We start from the raw sequence: 16,908 nt of genomic DNA, 5'->3' as shown, positions 1-16,908 counted from the left end.
ATTTGTACCATAATAGTTGATGGTCATAAAAAATAAATTATTTGACTACTTATTTAGAAGTGGCAAATCCATTGACCAAGCACTGTTGATCTGTCGTCAACTCCAGCACCAAGCTTTCTTCAGCAGAATCAGTCTGTTCTTACAATTACGTGGGGCAGCATGCTTTTGGTTAGTTGCAGTAGATGCATAACATGTGATTTGTGTTTTAAATGTCTGGAATTCGCAATGCCAGTTACACTGAGACTTTTAAAAATACTTGTTTAATCCATTAATCTGGACCAGGTACTGTTTTATTTGTCTTGTTGGTAAACAGCCTGATCTCAGGGTTGCTCCAAGTTATCTAAAAGAATTTGCCCAGTATTGAAAATATAAGTTTATCAAATTAAAAGAAGTGCCTTCATGGCGTTTTTGTACTTTTAGACATAAATACACTACAGAGATTTGCATGGACGGTTAGATGTTTGATTTTCACAACCCTATTCAATGATCGAACAGTAACAAGATTTAGATCTGCCACTGCTTAGATCAAGTGAATATACACGTTTATTTATGACCATTTTTAACACTTAAATATTCAACAACTACTGGATGCGTTCTACGTGTGCTTTCGATTGCAGCTGCTTTACTCTGTTATAAGGGATAGCTGCTGTCCCGATGTCTTCCTGAAACACATAAATATAATTAACATTTAAATGCCGAATAAATATAAAACGATGATCTCAAAAAATAGACATGTGTACAGCGATTGTGAACAGCAGATTTATTTAGCTTTCTCAAACTAACTTTCACCGCCTAGAATACTAGGCGTGTGTAAATTGCACAGGGGGAAAAAATGAAAGGTTTATTTTTCACTAAACACTGAAACAAAATCTTTGAACTATAACAAATGTCAACAAGCATAAAAAGCTGCGTATTTTTGAAAAAAAAAAATCAAAATAGAGATGTGTTATGTGTAGCCTATGTTTACTACTGCTGTTTAAAGTACTTAGAATTTAAAGCTTCCCTATGTATGTTGCAATTATGTAACACCAGCTTTTTCTTCAACAAAAAACATCCCAGTTTACGTTGTATTGCAGAGTTGGATAAATCTGACGCATTATGCATTACACGTGTGCTGTTCGTCTCAACAGGCTATGCTGCTGTGTTTTGAATTTTGTCTCAAATGCCCAAATTTAAAGGACGCGTTTCGTTACAAAATATCATTGGCTTCAAATAGTCACGTTGCCCCTGTATGTAAATTAGCGGCCATATTAGTCAAGCCCTTTCTTTCATTCTAGGAGACAAAGTACTAAAGGAGGAGGTTGTGTGGGATTTGTCGCTTTTTTTCTTTTGCAACTTTCCTAACACATTTGTTTTACTTTTTAACATTTTTATATTTTCTTTTCATACCCCTACTAAACCAATACGCGCTTATATTTATAGCCTACATATTTGCAAGAAAAAAGGCGCTTTTTTAAATCGGCAGTGTCCTCGGTGTATTGTGCTTTTTATATTACTTGTAGAAGTGTTAAACAGGCTTTATTTAAAGTTTATATTTTACCTCCTGTATTTTTTTTATCATCTTTGCCGGTTGGCGCTTCTGTCCGCTTTACTTGTTTTTTTTGTCACAATGGCGACGGCAACTTCCACCCCAGCTGGTCAAAGAATAAGCAGTCGCTCCAGCGCTGGAAGCACCCCTTTGAGTCCTACCAGGATAACCCGGTTGCAGGAGAAAGATGATTTGAGGAACCTGAACGACCGTCTGGCAGTCTACATTGACAAGGTGCGGAGCTTGGAATCCGAAAACAGCGTCTTGCAGTTGCAGATCTCCGAGAAAGAAGACGTACGGAGTCGGGAGCTCACCGGCTTGAAATCTCTGTATGAAAACGAGCTCGCAGACACAAGGAAATCCCTGGATGATACAGCCAGAGAAAGAGCCAAGCTGCAGATTGAACTGGGCAAGATCAAAACGGAGCACGAGCAACTTCTGCAAAAGTAAGAGTTTTACTATTCTACCTAAGTAACGTATTACTTTCGTAGGATAACCTTAAGATTGTTGCTATATTAAGCAAAAATACACTTTATTATTATTATTATTATTATTATTATTATTATTATTGTTATTATTATTGTTAATTGTTACAACACAATTACCCATTTATACAGTTGGGTTTTTACTGGAGCAATCTAGGTAAAGTACCTTGCTCAAGGGTACAGCAGCAGTGTCCCCACCGGGGTTTGAACCAGAGCCCTAACCACTACTCCACACTGCTGCCCACTTATCATGCAAACATGAATTTTAAAAACCAAAACCTTTTTAGACAGTTATAGGTTTAAGAAAGGCTGTGATTAGGCACTTAAACATGCATTAATTTGAGGCTAGTGCTATTTCTGAGGCGCTTGTGTAGAACGCGTGTGTTTGCTGGTAGTTTGAAATGCGCACACTGTGTATTCCACCTGGTGTGAGCGAAAGCGCTTTCAAAAGTGGTGTCAGATCAGCAACTCGTCCTGGGTGTTGACATGAAATTACTTGCACCTCTAAATGTCAAAACTTTTGTGAACTTTAAGTTAGACCTCAAGTTTTCTGTGACGTTTTGAAATGAGCAAAATCACTGAAGGTAGTCGTGTATCGTGCGTAGTTGATACTTTGTAAACTACTGTAAACTACGGTATGTTTTTTGGTTGATATATTCGAACTAAAGTGAGTGCCACACCTTTGTTTTGCATGCTGCGAGAGGAGGAGGGGTGCATAGCTCACCTAAATGTTTCACGAAAAGTCTTATCTGTTTCTAGTCACATGTTGAATTATTTACTACTAGGTCTATATTGATATAACCGTGACGCTATCCAGACTGAGTCGCCTGTACCCCTCTCTTTCCTCAAATTAATGGTTGGGATAAAGGGGGTCGTTCTGCGCGTATGTAGTAGAGTGCTGATAATACTACAGCACTACAACTAGATCATGTCCTTTTTGAAAGGGAGGGGCGGGGGTAGTTTTTTCATTAACACGAGGATTATTGTTAAACACAAATGGGCGAATTCGTTTAACATTAAGTAATGCGTTGTCTGTCCTATCAAATCTGGGACTCTAACTGGGGAGGAATGTCTTGTTTGTTTTAGCGGGGCTGGGAAAGAAATGTAGCTTTGGTTGCTCCCCCCCCCCCCCCCCCCCCCAAAAAAAAAAGTAGTATGAAAGTTCAGTGCTTTTTGGACAAGTGCTGCGTTCATCTAAAATAGTGGCATTTTTAACTAGTCAGACAATTGAATGTAGCAGATCCACAGTGTTTTTATTTTGTTCCCCTCGCTGGGGATGAAGTTCCCCAGGAAGGGCGTATAGTGGAGGCAGTCCTACTGAATGCCACGCTTCATTTGTTTGCAGATCCAATTGTCGACTTGCTGTTGAGCATCACACTTGAGATGTACAGAAGGGGGTGTTTATGTCTGTGTGTCTGTCCAAATGTAAAGGGTCGTTTTTGCACGTCTGGAGAATGGCTTGTCAAATGAATGTAATTCTATTGCTAATTCTTCTGTACATAGATCATGTGTCACGCTCATCACATGTCATCGTACTGGTAGCTTGAATGCTGAATTTAAAAGTGGTAGGGGAGATGCGTTTTACTTTGTTTCAAGTTGCTGGTATCCCATTTCGGTCTCCCGTTGTGTGAAATAACACTGGTTTTAAGGGTGGGAAGATGTTTAACATTTGATTTTACTTCCATGTTCAGCCCTTGCAGTGTAGCATCCTGAATACTGGAGAGATTTTTGCATTGAGTAGTTAAGGGCACAATTGGTGCTGTTTAAGTTATGTAGTACATAACTTGAATTATAAAAGGTCCCAAACAAAGTTTTGAATCCCCATTTTAATCACCTTGAGTGACACAGCAACTGTGTGCCCTATGGAGAGAACAGCTGGCAAAAGTGGGCAGCAGCTGTCCAAATAAAGTCCTGTTGTAGTCTTCGGCAAGAACATTTGACCAAACTATGTTCTTTTGAATTTCTTACCACTGTTACTGTGAACTTCTGTCCATTTCACCCTTGAAACCCATTTATCCTGCTACAAAACTGTACGTGAAGCAGATGAGACCCACCAGAAGAATGAATCTGTCCAAATGCAGAACCCTCTGGCTTATTGTGTAGTACACTTTTTTGTTTGTTCATTTTAAAGCTACCACTGAACTCCCATTTACTGATCGTTGCACATTCCTCTGCATCCCACACTCCACTTCACGAGGTGATGCGAAGGAAACTAGAAACATGGCAAATATTTGATTTGTTGAAAAAGCAGCACATGGCTACGGGAAAGATGGGTTGCTTCACAGGTTTTTACAAGAACTCTAGACTTGAAGCGGGGCTCAAAATTAAAGGTAGCCATGTGGCAATTGCCATGGGTGCTCTTCTCAATTGCTGCAATGCCAGTCAAAATGTCTCTTCATGGCAACTATGGCCGCAGTGCCCTTTTCACTACAGCAACTAGACACCTGTACATGCCATATTAGGAAGCGATTACATGATTTGCAGGGAAACAAAACAAAAGAACACTACCCTTTTTAAGCGCATTGGATTTCTACCACGTGTAATCATGCCATCTCAGAAAAGATCAATAAAAAAAAATAGGAGGCCTTGCACAATTTGCTTATGTGCAAAACCTGATAATTTTTTCAGGTCGGTAGCTTACAAATGTTTAAGCTACTTACAATTTTGGTTTTCTATGGGTTTAAAAGAAATAAATACTGTAACTCAAATATGATTACATTGCCATTATCCCAATATTTAATGTCCTTTGTTTACCAAAATGAAACCAAGGTGGTAGGAAATGCTTTTCCACATTTTGTATTGGTGTGTATTATGATTTGTCCATCTTATGATAAAGTAAGCTTGTTGGTTTTTCTATTAATCCATAAATGAAACCCAGCGCCTTGGCATTTTGTATGTTACACAAGGGAACGATATTTCAGAGTTTAGCTTATGTTAAACTGTGAACAATATATGCTATTGAAATTTAACAAAATGGTCCCATGGCACAGCAGTAAAAGCCAGTCCTTTCAGTTCCACTTGCAGCAATGCAATTGTCCACATTGCTGGTGAGAGGTTTCATTTCCTGGTCGGGGGTCTCGCTGCCTCTCAGTGCACAGCTGCCCCCTGTCTGCTAGGCGCTGAATTGCTCTCTGGGTGATGATAGCTGTGTGCCTCAGAGTGAAATCGTCATCGTGTGGAGGCTTTCCGTGAAGAAAAAGAGCAGCGGGGGCAGAGGAACTGGTTATTGTAATGTGTTTAGCAAATGGGGCATCTTTCAGTGAATAAATGGAGCAAGCATACCTACATACCCCTGTTTTACATTTTGCCTTTTTTTTGTAACATTACTGCTTAAAGCAAAAGGCTTTTTGTATGATTCTTGGAGCCCTGGACTTGCACAGTCAATGTTTGTTCCATAATGTACAATGCAAGGGTGCAGCACTGAAATACCTGGAAGGAGTGAACAGCACATTTTAGTTCATTGGTAGCACTTGCATTAAATGCAACTTTTTATAAAAGCATTGTTTTAAACATTTACAAACTCTGTGCATTAGTCATGCATTTAAAATGTTCACTGTGCTCGGACTATCTTGCCAGTTCCTCTGTTTTATTTTAGTAGTTTTGAGGAACATCTGTTTAACTAAAGATAAGCCACAGGATATTGGAAGCGAGGTATGGAATTCAGACTGACTGTATAAATAAGCATTGCTGAACTTCTGCATTCCTGGTAACCTTATTAGGAGGAGCTGCTTAAATGCAGCTTTCTGAATTGCTGCACTACAGGAAATAGTGGGGAACTTTAAGTATCTAAAACTATATTCAAAGTTATTATCGCATCCAGCAGAAGTGGCCCTCTATCAAATTGACTGTCAAAATATACCAAATTGTTAAGGACAGACTAGTAATTTACAAAATCCTCAAATGTGCACAACAGTTGTAAATTATTATACTAAAACTAATAGTTAATCTCTCCTTTTCACACTTTACCTTTCCACCTTGTCCATACTATCCATAGTAAATATATCTGCCTATTTGAAAATAATCTCATTTAGGTACTTGGGGACTGGAAGAGGGAGCCCTTCTCTGAAGCTTATCTTTCCTTTGCTAATCTTTATTGAACAGTAGTTACACCCAACACTCCAAGGCTAACCGTCAAATGAGGTATTTGTTGGGTCTCTTTCAACACCCTGGTGCTGTAACATGGCCAGTCTGCCAGCTGTCTGTCAAGACCCCACGCGTAGAATACAAGATGCAAATCACAATGGCTTTTGGCAAGGCAGTGTTAATCAAAGACTTCCAGACTTTTTTGGGGGTTTGTGGTAGGCTATGGCAACTGAAATATTTTAAAATGCAAGCTTCTTTTTTTTTTTTTTTTTTTTTTATATAGATTTTTCCTTCCGAATAGCAATCTGTCTTGGTGCAATATGCCATCGTTGAGTGGACTCTGTCTGTTAACTGTACTAGTCTGAGAGATCTGGACAGGTGTGGGAGGACAGGGCAGATCTTTGTGGATCTGGTGTGCTTGCCGCCCCTTCCTTTTTCTAGAGCCTGTGAATGAACAGATGGACAGAGCAGCAGAAGGAACTGTTTTCCTAAGGACTGTTTCAGCTGCCTGAAGCTGTATGTTGTCTGTGGCAGGTTTTACAACATCAGACTAGCTAGACTGCTCTGTCTGGTTAGATCAAGCTCTTGTTGGTCTTGGTCCAGGCTTTGGCAAGTGTGTTCTAGCGTACTGATTCTACAGTTGACGTTCACCCTTGAACACGGGTCCATTGTGGAGGGGTCTTTTGGTTATAAAGAGCATTATTTTACATCAAGCCAGGCTATTCATTTTTGGCCTACTACTTTTTTTGTGAGTGTTCTAACAGAAGTTAGTTTCATGCCAAATTGCTTCTCCCTTGTCCATTAACCTACACACAAAGAATGACAGTATTGTTTAGGAATGCTTTCACTATATTGCATGGAGACACACATCCTCTTTCAGGCTGTAGTCATTTTATTGGGATACATTCAGTCTTTGATTTGAGCTGTGTAGCTGAATTTTATTAAATAACGTGTGTATTGCAGCAGGAAATATTTTCCATCAACCGTTTCTGAATTCCCACCAAAAATGTACAGTCTATTTCCTGAAGTCGTGTGGTGCAGTGAAGCGAAGCACTCCAGGGTCATGCATGATTTAAGCTTTGCACAACTGTTTACTACTGCTGTGTATCCTTTGGTACAAGTGTGTTCAAGCTATCCACAAACATTTTGGTTCTCAATATGTTTTGGGGATGGGGGGGTTGCTGCTGTGTTGGACTCTGACCTGGAAGCTGCATACTGTTTGTTTGGAATTGGTTTCTCAAATAGGACATCATGAGAAATGCATGTACATTGTTCCTTCCTTCCCTATAGCTGCATGTACAACTCCTAACGGGTGGGGATTGTTCATACTGTAATTGGTGCTGTCATTTGAACAGTTTTATTAGTGCTGTGATTTCTCAAATTCCTTGGTAATTTCAGTAGTGTACCTAAATGTGGGATGTTATGAAACCAAGCACAGGGAACATTGCTGTTTTACATTTGGTTTGGTTTTCTTTTCGATTTTATTGCTCTAGCAAAAAGGTACTGGTAAATCCGCTGAGTGTTCTTGCCAATAAGATGTGCTTTTTTCCCCTCATTCCTGTATCCACCTGCGATTTTTAATTTTCCTCCCTTTTTAAATGGATATTAATGTCTTGTTTTGTGTGTTTTTAGTCTTTTTGAATCAATGACACCTGGGTTTGAAATAATTGAAAGCAGATTGCCTGTAAACCTTTAAAAGCTTTGCCGCTCATTAACATTTACAGCTGTGGCGGTATAACAACCTTTTTCTTTCCCGCAGCTATGCAAAGAAAGAGGCCGAACTCAATGGAACCCAGGCCAAGCTTAAAGACATGGAGGCATACCTCAACTCCAAAGAGGCAGTCCTGGCCACAGCACTGTGTGACAAGAGATCCCTGGAGGCCAGCCTGGAAGATCTGCAAGATCATGTTATACAAGTAAGTGCACGGTTTGACTGCGGTTTATGGTGATATTTGCAATGTGGGACCTTTTATTCATGGCATTTTCTGGCAAAATTTATTTTTCTTAGCTGACGCCCTTATCCAGGGCGACTTACAATTGTTACAAGATATCACATTTGTTTTTACATACAATTACCCATTTATACAGTTGGGTTTTTACTAGAGCAATCTAGGTAAAGTACCTTGCTCAAGGGTACAGCAGCAGTGTCCCCACCGGGATTTGAACCCACAACCCTCCGGTCAAGAGTTCAGAGCTCTATCCACTACTCCACACTGCTGCCCCAATCGATCAATGTTCCCTTTATCCTCAGTGTGATCCGACATTTCTCTGTTAACAGCGATATTATTTAATATTACGCACTTATGCGTCGTGATAGGTTTAATTCGTACAATTACATGTGAGTGTAATTCCCTGGGGTGTGTTCAGTGATTTTTAGCACAAGCCATCTAAATCTTAAATTTTTAAGGTCAAAGGAAACAAGGGCTCCCTTGCAAATGTGGATTGTTATTTTGAATGGGCAATGATATGCCCCGGGTATGAAGAGTAATGAACGTGTTTTACATTTGGACTTAAGTAATTTGGCTGCAATTGCTGAACATTACATGAATTTCACAAATCTTCCCCATTCACTCTTAAGTTTCTGTATTCAGAACAGTGATACATAGTGGTGGGCTGTCTATTGTATTTGAATTCTGTTTGCAGAGTTCACCAGCAGAGGGAGCTGTAGTCAAAGCTTTCTCCCCAAGGTTGTTTTTAAACGGCTCTCCTAACCAAGATCATTTGAATAGGAGCACTAGAAAAACAATTGGGTGTTTAAGTGGTTTCCTTACTATTTCCTCTTTCAGTTCAATATTTAAATGTGTAAGATATATCTAATGTGTGTCCTTGAGTGGTGGCCTGTTTTGCCCAATACCCAGTCCAGTATGAAGAATTTTATAGGTCTGACAAATCCCTTCCATGGCAGAATCTCTCATGGCTTGGTGGAAACTAGTGTTTTGTAATTATAGATAATTAAATCACCCCAGTGATGTTGAATGCTTGTTCTCTTGTGATCCACAGCTGGAGACAGGGATGGCTGCTTTAAAGAAGCAGCTGGAAGAGGAGACCCTCCTGAGAGTGGACCTGGAGAACCGCTGCCAGAGCCTCAGCGAGGAGCTAGAGTTCCGGAAGAACATGTTTGAAGAGGCAAGTCACGCCCACCTTCAGTACTGTTGTGCTTGACGTGGTCCAAAACTATCGTCCTGTTGTGAAAGTGCTGGGAGGGGTGTGTGTAGTGTAGACTTATTTGTATCCCAATGATGCACTTTTGTAGAGTTTGACTGTGGAGGTGGGATGGTGTATCCCTGATTGCAAGTGTCTAATGGCTAGATGATGCTAATGTCTGCAGCAGCTGCTATTTAAAACTGACTGTAATGTCTGCTAATGGGTCTCCTAAAGGAGGTCAAGGATACTCGCAGAAGTCTCGAGACCCGGTTGGTGGAGGTGGATTCTGGTCGTCAGATGGAGTATGAATTCAAGCTGGCCCAGGCGCTGTCTGAGATGAGAGAACAGCATGACCTGCAAGTGAAAATCTACAAGGATGAGATGGAACAGACTTACCTTGCAAAGGTATGGAGAACAAGTGCAGCTCGGAGTGTTTATGGATGGTGACTGAATGTGTAGCTTCATTTGTGTGATGCATTTTAAATTATTTTAAAGTGTTTTAACCAGTGTATATACCCTTGATGAAACTACCTAATTTTAAGGAGGGCCTGGTAAGCAGAAAGCAGCAGAACAAAAAACTCAAATGTTATGGTTATACAGGAGGTTATGGCAAATTGGAAAGGACCCCCCCCCCCCCCCCCCCCAGTAAGTAAATTGCTTTTCATGGCACGTCATGGTCTAAAAATAACTTTAAATATTTAAATACTTGCCTGGACCACATTAAATGCTGAATTTCGTTTGTCCACCTTTTTAAAGACATTCTATTTTCACCATCTGTTAATCAAAAAAAAGTGAAATGGCCCCTTGTACTGGACAGAGTAATCTTTAGCAGGAATTTTTCTGATGTTGGAAGACATTTTAACCACCCAGCTGCCCATTTATTTTGGTGTTTTTTGTGCAGATTTTTTGTTCTTGGCCATTTGGACAGTTCAGCTTTATTTTTAAAAATACACCTTTTTATTAAACCAATATATTTAATATAACTTAAATAACAATTTGTTTACAATTGTAGCATTAATATAAATAACATACATTTTATTTATAATTGCAGCATTATAGTAGTGTGGCAAAATAATTGTGCAGTCGCATCACTTTTTGGAAATTCTTTGTGATCGATTTCAAAGCAGATGCCCTTCAAACTCTCATCAGTGTTAATGTTTTTATCAGGTACATATACATTAGAACATGCGTCGCAACCTTTCAACCATGTCATATATATTCCAGTTTTGGGTACGGGTGTGTATCACTGTTTTATATGCATTATCTGTGAAGTGTAGGTACTTCAACAGCAGAATAAATCAGTCATTTTGACCAGTACCAATCCTGACGAGGTTTCCTTACAACCCCTTGTAACATCAACAAAGAAATAAATACCCTCATCTCATTCTCTGTAGTAGGCTTCTATTTTTCACACTGCAAATGTGGCCGCCCAGCTGTGCTTATCTATGGATGGGCCGGTCTGTCCAGTACATTTCTTAGGGACAACTGCCAGCGAAAAACAAAACTGCAGCCTATAGTAACATGTGTTCTGCATATTGATTTAGTGTAGCACGTCGGACGTGAAGCTTTGCAGATGGGGCAGCAGTGTGGAGTAGTGGTTAGGGCTCTGGACTCTTGACTGGAGGGTCGTGGGTTCAATCCCCGGTGGGGACACTGCTGCTGTACCCTTGAGCAAGGTACTTTTACCTAGGTTGCTCCAGTAAAAACCCAACTGTATAAATGGGTAATTCTATGTAAAATAATGTGATATCTTGTAACAATTGTAAGTTGCCCTGGATAAGGGCGTCGGCTAAGAAATAAATAAATAAATATACTAAATAAATAAATAAATAAACTAATAATAATAGTGCTGCACAGATAACACCCTGCACGCTATTCTCACGGGAGTGACCAATTTGGACTTGCTTGCGCTCCATGTGGAAATCCCAGGATAAGCAGCCCGGGTGGTTAAGGAAATTGTGCAGCTCTATGTAATGTGTTCAATCATTTACCAGAAGGAAACTAAACTGGCTGCCAGGTTCTTAAATGTGACTGGCAGTGCGCCACTAAAGCATTTGTTTGCTGTATTTAAGTGATAAATATGTATTGCTACTCAGAAATGGCAATTCACGGAACTATGCATTGCATGGCAATGGGTACGTTGCACAAGTCTTGAAATCGGTGATTGACTTTGAAGAAAACACAACCTTAATCATAAGTGTACTGATGTACAAGTGATGCATTTCCTTTGTCGGTCAGGAAGGCAAACTGAAACCGGAAACTCGGTTCCTCATTTTTAAATGCCATTTTGTGCTCAATTCAAAGTGCTGACCTGTTTGTTGAATCCAGGTGGAGAACACCAGGCTGTCCTCTGAGATGAACAGCAGCGCAGCCAACATGGCCCAGGAGGAACTGAAGGAGACGCGCCTGCGGGTCGAGAGCCTGTCTGCCCAACTTGCAGCCTTGCAGAGAGAAGTGAGTGGCCAGCCCTGCAAGTATTTTAAGAGGAGATGCATTGAACTAGCACAGCTTGTTGGCTGTACTTGCAGATATGTTTGTGAGCCTAAATACTGTCTGCGTGAAATGGGATTCTAATCAAGTTCGTATGTTCATACCTGAAGGTTGTTTTTGTATTTTTTGTAGGTTTACAATGTGACTTGTAAAAGTGGTGTGCAATTCTCTACCAACTAACATGATACTGTGCTTTTTGTAGTCGAGAGGCTGGCAGGATAGAATCAATGAGCTGGAGAATGCACTGGCAAGAGAGAAGGATGCCAGCCGCAGAGTCCTGGCCGAGAGAGAACGAGAGATTGCGGAGATCAGGGAGAAAATGCAGCAACAACTGAACGAGTACGAGGAACTTCTAGATGTGAAATTAGCCCTGGACATGGAGATCAACGCCTACAGGAAGCTGCTAGAGGGAGAGGAGGAGAGGTGAGGGAGGGGGAGGAGACCTTAAATATTACCAAGGTGTAGATTTCAAAGGAATAGCTAAAACTGTCCATCTCTGTGCTGCCAAGACTCGGTTCAAACATGCTTTCATGCAGATGTCCACTGCTTTTGTAAAACAATCAAGGTAAAGCAAAATGCAATAGGCCTGTTTTTTCAGCCGAGCTGTGGCAATACAAAGCAGTTAAACTTACTAACTGAATGTAGTGTGTGGGTGGTTCAGTGAGAACTTAGGAGTCAAAGTGTCTCTGAGACGCCTCGCAGACGCACAGGATTTATTAACACAAGTGCTTTTGTTGTGGACACTCTCAGGGTTGCTACCAACAATGGTATCGCTCTGAAGTACTGTGTGTGTAGAAATAATCCATAAAAAAAAAAAAAAAACCTAAATAAAATAGTGCTGCTATAAGCAGGGTTCACCACCTCCGCTGACCTGCAAGGTACGAGATTCTGTGATGTTCTCCTATTCCCTCAATACATTAATGGGGGTTGCCCCAGATACCCCTGGAGCTAAAATAACGTCCCAGGGACTGTACTTTTTACCGGTATGGGTATGTGGTAACCCATAGTACGGCTGGGAGTCTTCAGCTGTCTCCGCTACCTTTTTTTGGTTATCGACTGCTGCCTGCTGCTGTATCAGGAACCGGCAGTTTCTTTTCTTTTTCTCCGTTCGTAGACTTTCGCTCTGTTCAGTTCTCCAGCCAGAGCTTCTGCTGGATTGTATCCTGCTAGGGGCAACCCAAGGAATAGGAGTGTCATTTGAGGTCAGCCCACCCCTCAACCAATCCAAAGAGGTCTCTGTACCACACCCTCACTCAACTGATAGATCGGTCAAACTGGGCTTCTTGTATTTAATGTTGTATCTGTGTGATCCTTCCCTCCAGACTCCGGCTGTCTCCCAGCCCCTCGTCCCGGGTAACTGTGTCTCGTGCCTCTTCAAGCCGCAGTGTGCGCACAACTCGCGGCAAGAGAAAGCGTGTCGACGTGGAGGAGTCTGAGGCCAGCAGCAGCCTCAGCATCTCCCATTCAGCCTCCGCCACGGGCAACATCTGCATTGATGAGCTGGACGTTGACGGGAAATTCATCCGCTTGCAAAACACGGCAGAGACGGTGGGTTTCTTTTACTGCTGGTCTAATGAAGTCTGGTTTGTACAGTATAGATGTTGCATTACTTAACTGGACTTTATATATAAATAACACTTGTTCTCTTGTACTGTGCTGTCGCAGGATCAGCCAATGGGAGGTATGGAGCTGATTAGAACAATTGGTGAAACCTCAGCCACTTACAAGTTTACCTCAAAATATGTACTGAAGGCTAACCAGAAGGTCACGGTAAGTCTAACCTGCAATGATCTAACATAGTTTTGCATGCACATATTTTGGTATTATTCTTGACAAACTATTCGATGTGGCTAAATTTCAGGGTTATTGATTTTTATATAACATGCTGTCATCTCATGCAGTTTGAACGAGGACTGCAAAGCTCAGCTGGATGCTCAAACTGTGTGGAATGATTTGCTATAAGACTAACTTATTAGAAATCACAAAAACGAAGATCATACCGAGGAACTGCTGTTAAACAGAACAGCATTTGGTGCAGCGTGCCAAATTTAGGCCACTTAATTCACCCATCAGGGGATTAAGAGTTTGATCCACTTTTTAATTTTAAATAAATAATAAAATACCGTCTTGAAGTAAACTATCTTGTTAACAGATCTGGGCTTCCAATGCTGGAGTTGGAGCCAGACCTCCTACAGACCTTATCTGGAAAAACCAGAGCTCCTGGGGTACCGGGGAAGATGTGAAAGTTGTACTGAAGACTGCTCAGGGAGAGGTAAAATATCTGGGGAAGCTTTTATATTTGCAGGGATGGAAGAATACAAAAGCTATTTAGCAATTCCAGTCCTTGCTTCATCTAGAATCTTCATCTAATCTGCTGATCTTTTCATGTTTTTAACCTAGGAAATTGCTCAGAGGACCACTGTCTTTCAAACCACTATTCCAGAGGAAGAGGAGGATGAGGAAGATGTGGTTGAAGTGAGTGAGGAAGACCTTTTCCACCAGCAGGTAAAGCTCTGCCTATGTCATTTAGATGTCTTTATCTGGAAGAGTGTAAAGTGTGGCCTGGTCTGTCCTAAAGAGATTACTATAGTAACACACGGTGCCTCTTGCAGGTCTAGTTGGCAACACAAAGCATCGTGGCTCCCTCTAGTGGACTCTAGAATAATTTGCTACTTGACTCTTGTTGCCTGTATTGCCTAGCTACCACAATTGGACAATATTCAATATGTAGTGTTTCTAAACAATATTTAAATATTAAATTTGATATCTTCAAACATGAATTCCTAATTTTTTTTTGCAGGGAGATCCAAGGGCATCCAACAGAAGCTGTTCAATTATGTGAACATCAACTATACTTCCTGTATTGCTTTTTTTTTTTTTTTTTTTATTTAAGCTGCCGACATCAGACCTTCCTCAGAAATAATACATATTTTTGTACCTTTTTTATGTTTTTAATTTTATAAGAAGCCATGGTTCTGGAACTTTTTTTTTTTTTTTTAATTCTTTACAGTTCAATGTACAACACTACTTTTTTTTTAAAAAAAGCACACAGTTATGTATTTTTCTGGTAATGTGAATCAAATGCTTAACTTCACTACATTTGACAGATTTGTATAAATTGATTTTTTTTTTAAATTGATTTATTTAATTGAGTTGAATACTATTGTGTAGTTTTAGGACTATAGCAAAAGCCTTTATACAAAGACTGGGCAGTTTGCGGTTTAAAATTGATGCTGGGTTACTCGTGTTGAGGTGCTGTGAATTCTTTGTTACTTTTTTACTTTAAGTAAGATCCTTTTTCTTTTAGAATGTTTGTAAAGGCTGTTTACTTTTGGGTAATTAGGTGGGAAACTGAAGGATCTAGAATCTGGTTTTAGTGTGATGTGTACATTAGCTAGGCAGGAAGCTGCAGTTTTGAAATTTAGATATCCTTTTTACAAGTGAAAATAAAAATGTATTAAACTTATTTTATTAAAGGTCCTTTTTGCTTTTACTGCTTCATGGTCATTGTGGCCAGGAGAATCGGGGAGTGGGTAGTAAAAATAATGTAGGATAATTTCTATAGATCTTTTCTATATCTTCTCATAAGGTTGAATGCTGCATGGGAGTAGCTATAAAGGTACAGTTGAAGCTGTTAGTTTTATAGATAAATTATATACTAGAACACCCACTAGGGGTCAGTGGTGACCTAGATGACATTTCCAAGACAATTTAATTGAATGGTGATTAGCCAAAACAAGACATTGCACTCTCTGGCATATAACAAGAGACAAACTGTGGACATGTGCACATCTGAACAAATGCTGTCCCTCCTTGTCACCAAAGCATGAAAAATGTAATAGGCAGCGATTAACAAAGGCAAAGCAGAATGCCCCCCACTTGTGGCTATGCGTGTGTTCATAAACTCCCCCCCAGCGTCGGCTGGCACTCTAGCCATTCATGGAGAACTCCCTGGGGGCGTTTGGAGAGACCTCCTAGCATGGTGTTAGTCTTGAGTGCTCGCTCTGACCAGACTGCTCTAGCTCCAAAGATTACCTGTCATTCAACTTTTGAGTCTCCCTGTGTTTATCACAGCAAGAAAATAAACTACTATCTGAATGTAGTGTGTGGGTGGTTCAGTGATAACACAGGAGTCAAAGTGAATACGACTCAATCACTGATCACCACTAGAAATAAGGTACACCTGAGTTCTTGGATGCAATAGGCTTTTTTTCTTTTCTTTTAAATAAACCATTGTGATTAAACTATTTAACTGATAGCCAAAAGAACTTTAGTAAACATTCTGAAGTCTCAAAACTGTCTTGGTTAAATTATTTGGCCTCATTTAAATCCCCAGATTACGACTAGTAAGGGGAATCAAGTCTAGTCTCCTTTTGCAATTGGTCATGTGGGTTGGCAATCTCTTGTGTGTTGCTGCAGGTAAACTTCAGTTTTCACTGTTTTTTAATTTTTTTTTTTTGTGTGTTTTGTGTGTGAAAGTTTACATACCCTAATGGAAATTTTTATGATTTCTAGAACTGTCTCAAACAAAGAATTTTAGGAAAAATCTTTTGTAGCAAGTTTTGTTTTTGTGGATGAGGAAATAGTACAACTCAAAAAATGCTAATTCAGAAGTATTCATACCCTATGGTAGTATGCTGTTGTCTACTAGGTGCTAGAAATTTCAATATGGTAATGCAGAACCCAATTCTAGAAAAATTGGGTAGGTGAACATTGTTAGAGTATGAAAGGGTTAGGCATAGGATGAGTGCTGTCATTACCAATAAGACAATATAGGAGAACTAGAAAGAAAGTAGTTGTCTGAATTATTTATGGTCATAAAGCTGGAGATGTATACAAGATTTCCAAGCATTTGAGTATCCCAATTTCAACTATTGTTTCTATTATCAAGAAGTACAAGACTCCTGGTACTGTCACAACGCTCCCTTGGTCTGGAAGAAAACAGGTTCTTTCACCAAGAACAAGTAGAAGAATTTTGAGGAAGGCTAATAACAATCTGAGATTGACTGCTAAAGATATTCAAAGTGACATGGCTGCAAGCAGGATTGGGGTTTCCATTTCAACGTATTGCATGGTGAAGATCGCAGGCTAAGGAAAAAGCCACTTAGGAAAACGTTGCAAGTTTTGTGGAGTGAGGAAACAAAAATTGAGCTATTTGGTCACGTTGGTAGTTATGTT

At 40.1% G+C, this 16,908-nt stretch overlaps 1 protein-coding gene across 1 annotated transcript; it reads left to right on the top strand.

Annotated features, from left to right (window-relative positions):
- Positions 1-1,237: 1,237 nt before the first annotated feature.
- Positions 1,238-15,206, top strand: LOC117418280 (lamin-B1-like; the record flags this gene model as incomplete). Its single annotated transcript, XM_034903640.2, has 11 exons — positions 1,238-1,974; positions 7,856-8,012; positions 9,097-9,222; positions 9,475-9,645; positions 11,569-11,694; positions 11,933-12,153; positions 13,053-13,278; positions 13,396-13,500; positions 13,883-14,002; positions 14,131-14,235; positions 14,531-15,206. Coding segments are annotated over 11 exons (2,136 nt in total), but the record flags the coding sequence as incomplete, so codon positions are not given.
- Between the last annotated feature and the right edge of the window lie 1,702 nt (positions 15,207-16,908).

The sequence above is a fragment of the Acipenser ruthenus genome, chromosome 2 (assembly GCF_902713425.1).
Source record: "Acipenser ruthenus chromosome 2, fAciRut3.2 maternal haplotype, whole genome shotgun sequence".
In the NCBI taxonomy this organism is placed as follows: domain Eukaryota; kingdom Metazoa; phylum Chordata; class Actinopteri; order Acipenseriformes; family Acipenseridae; genus Acipenser; species Acipenser ruthenus.
The sequence above is the reverse complement of the archived record's forward strand: the minus strand, read 5'-3'. Positions and strand labels throughout refer to the sequence as shown.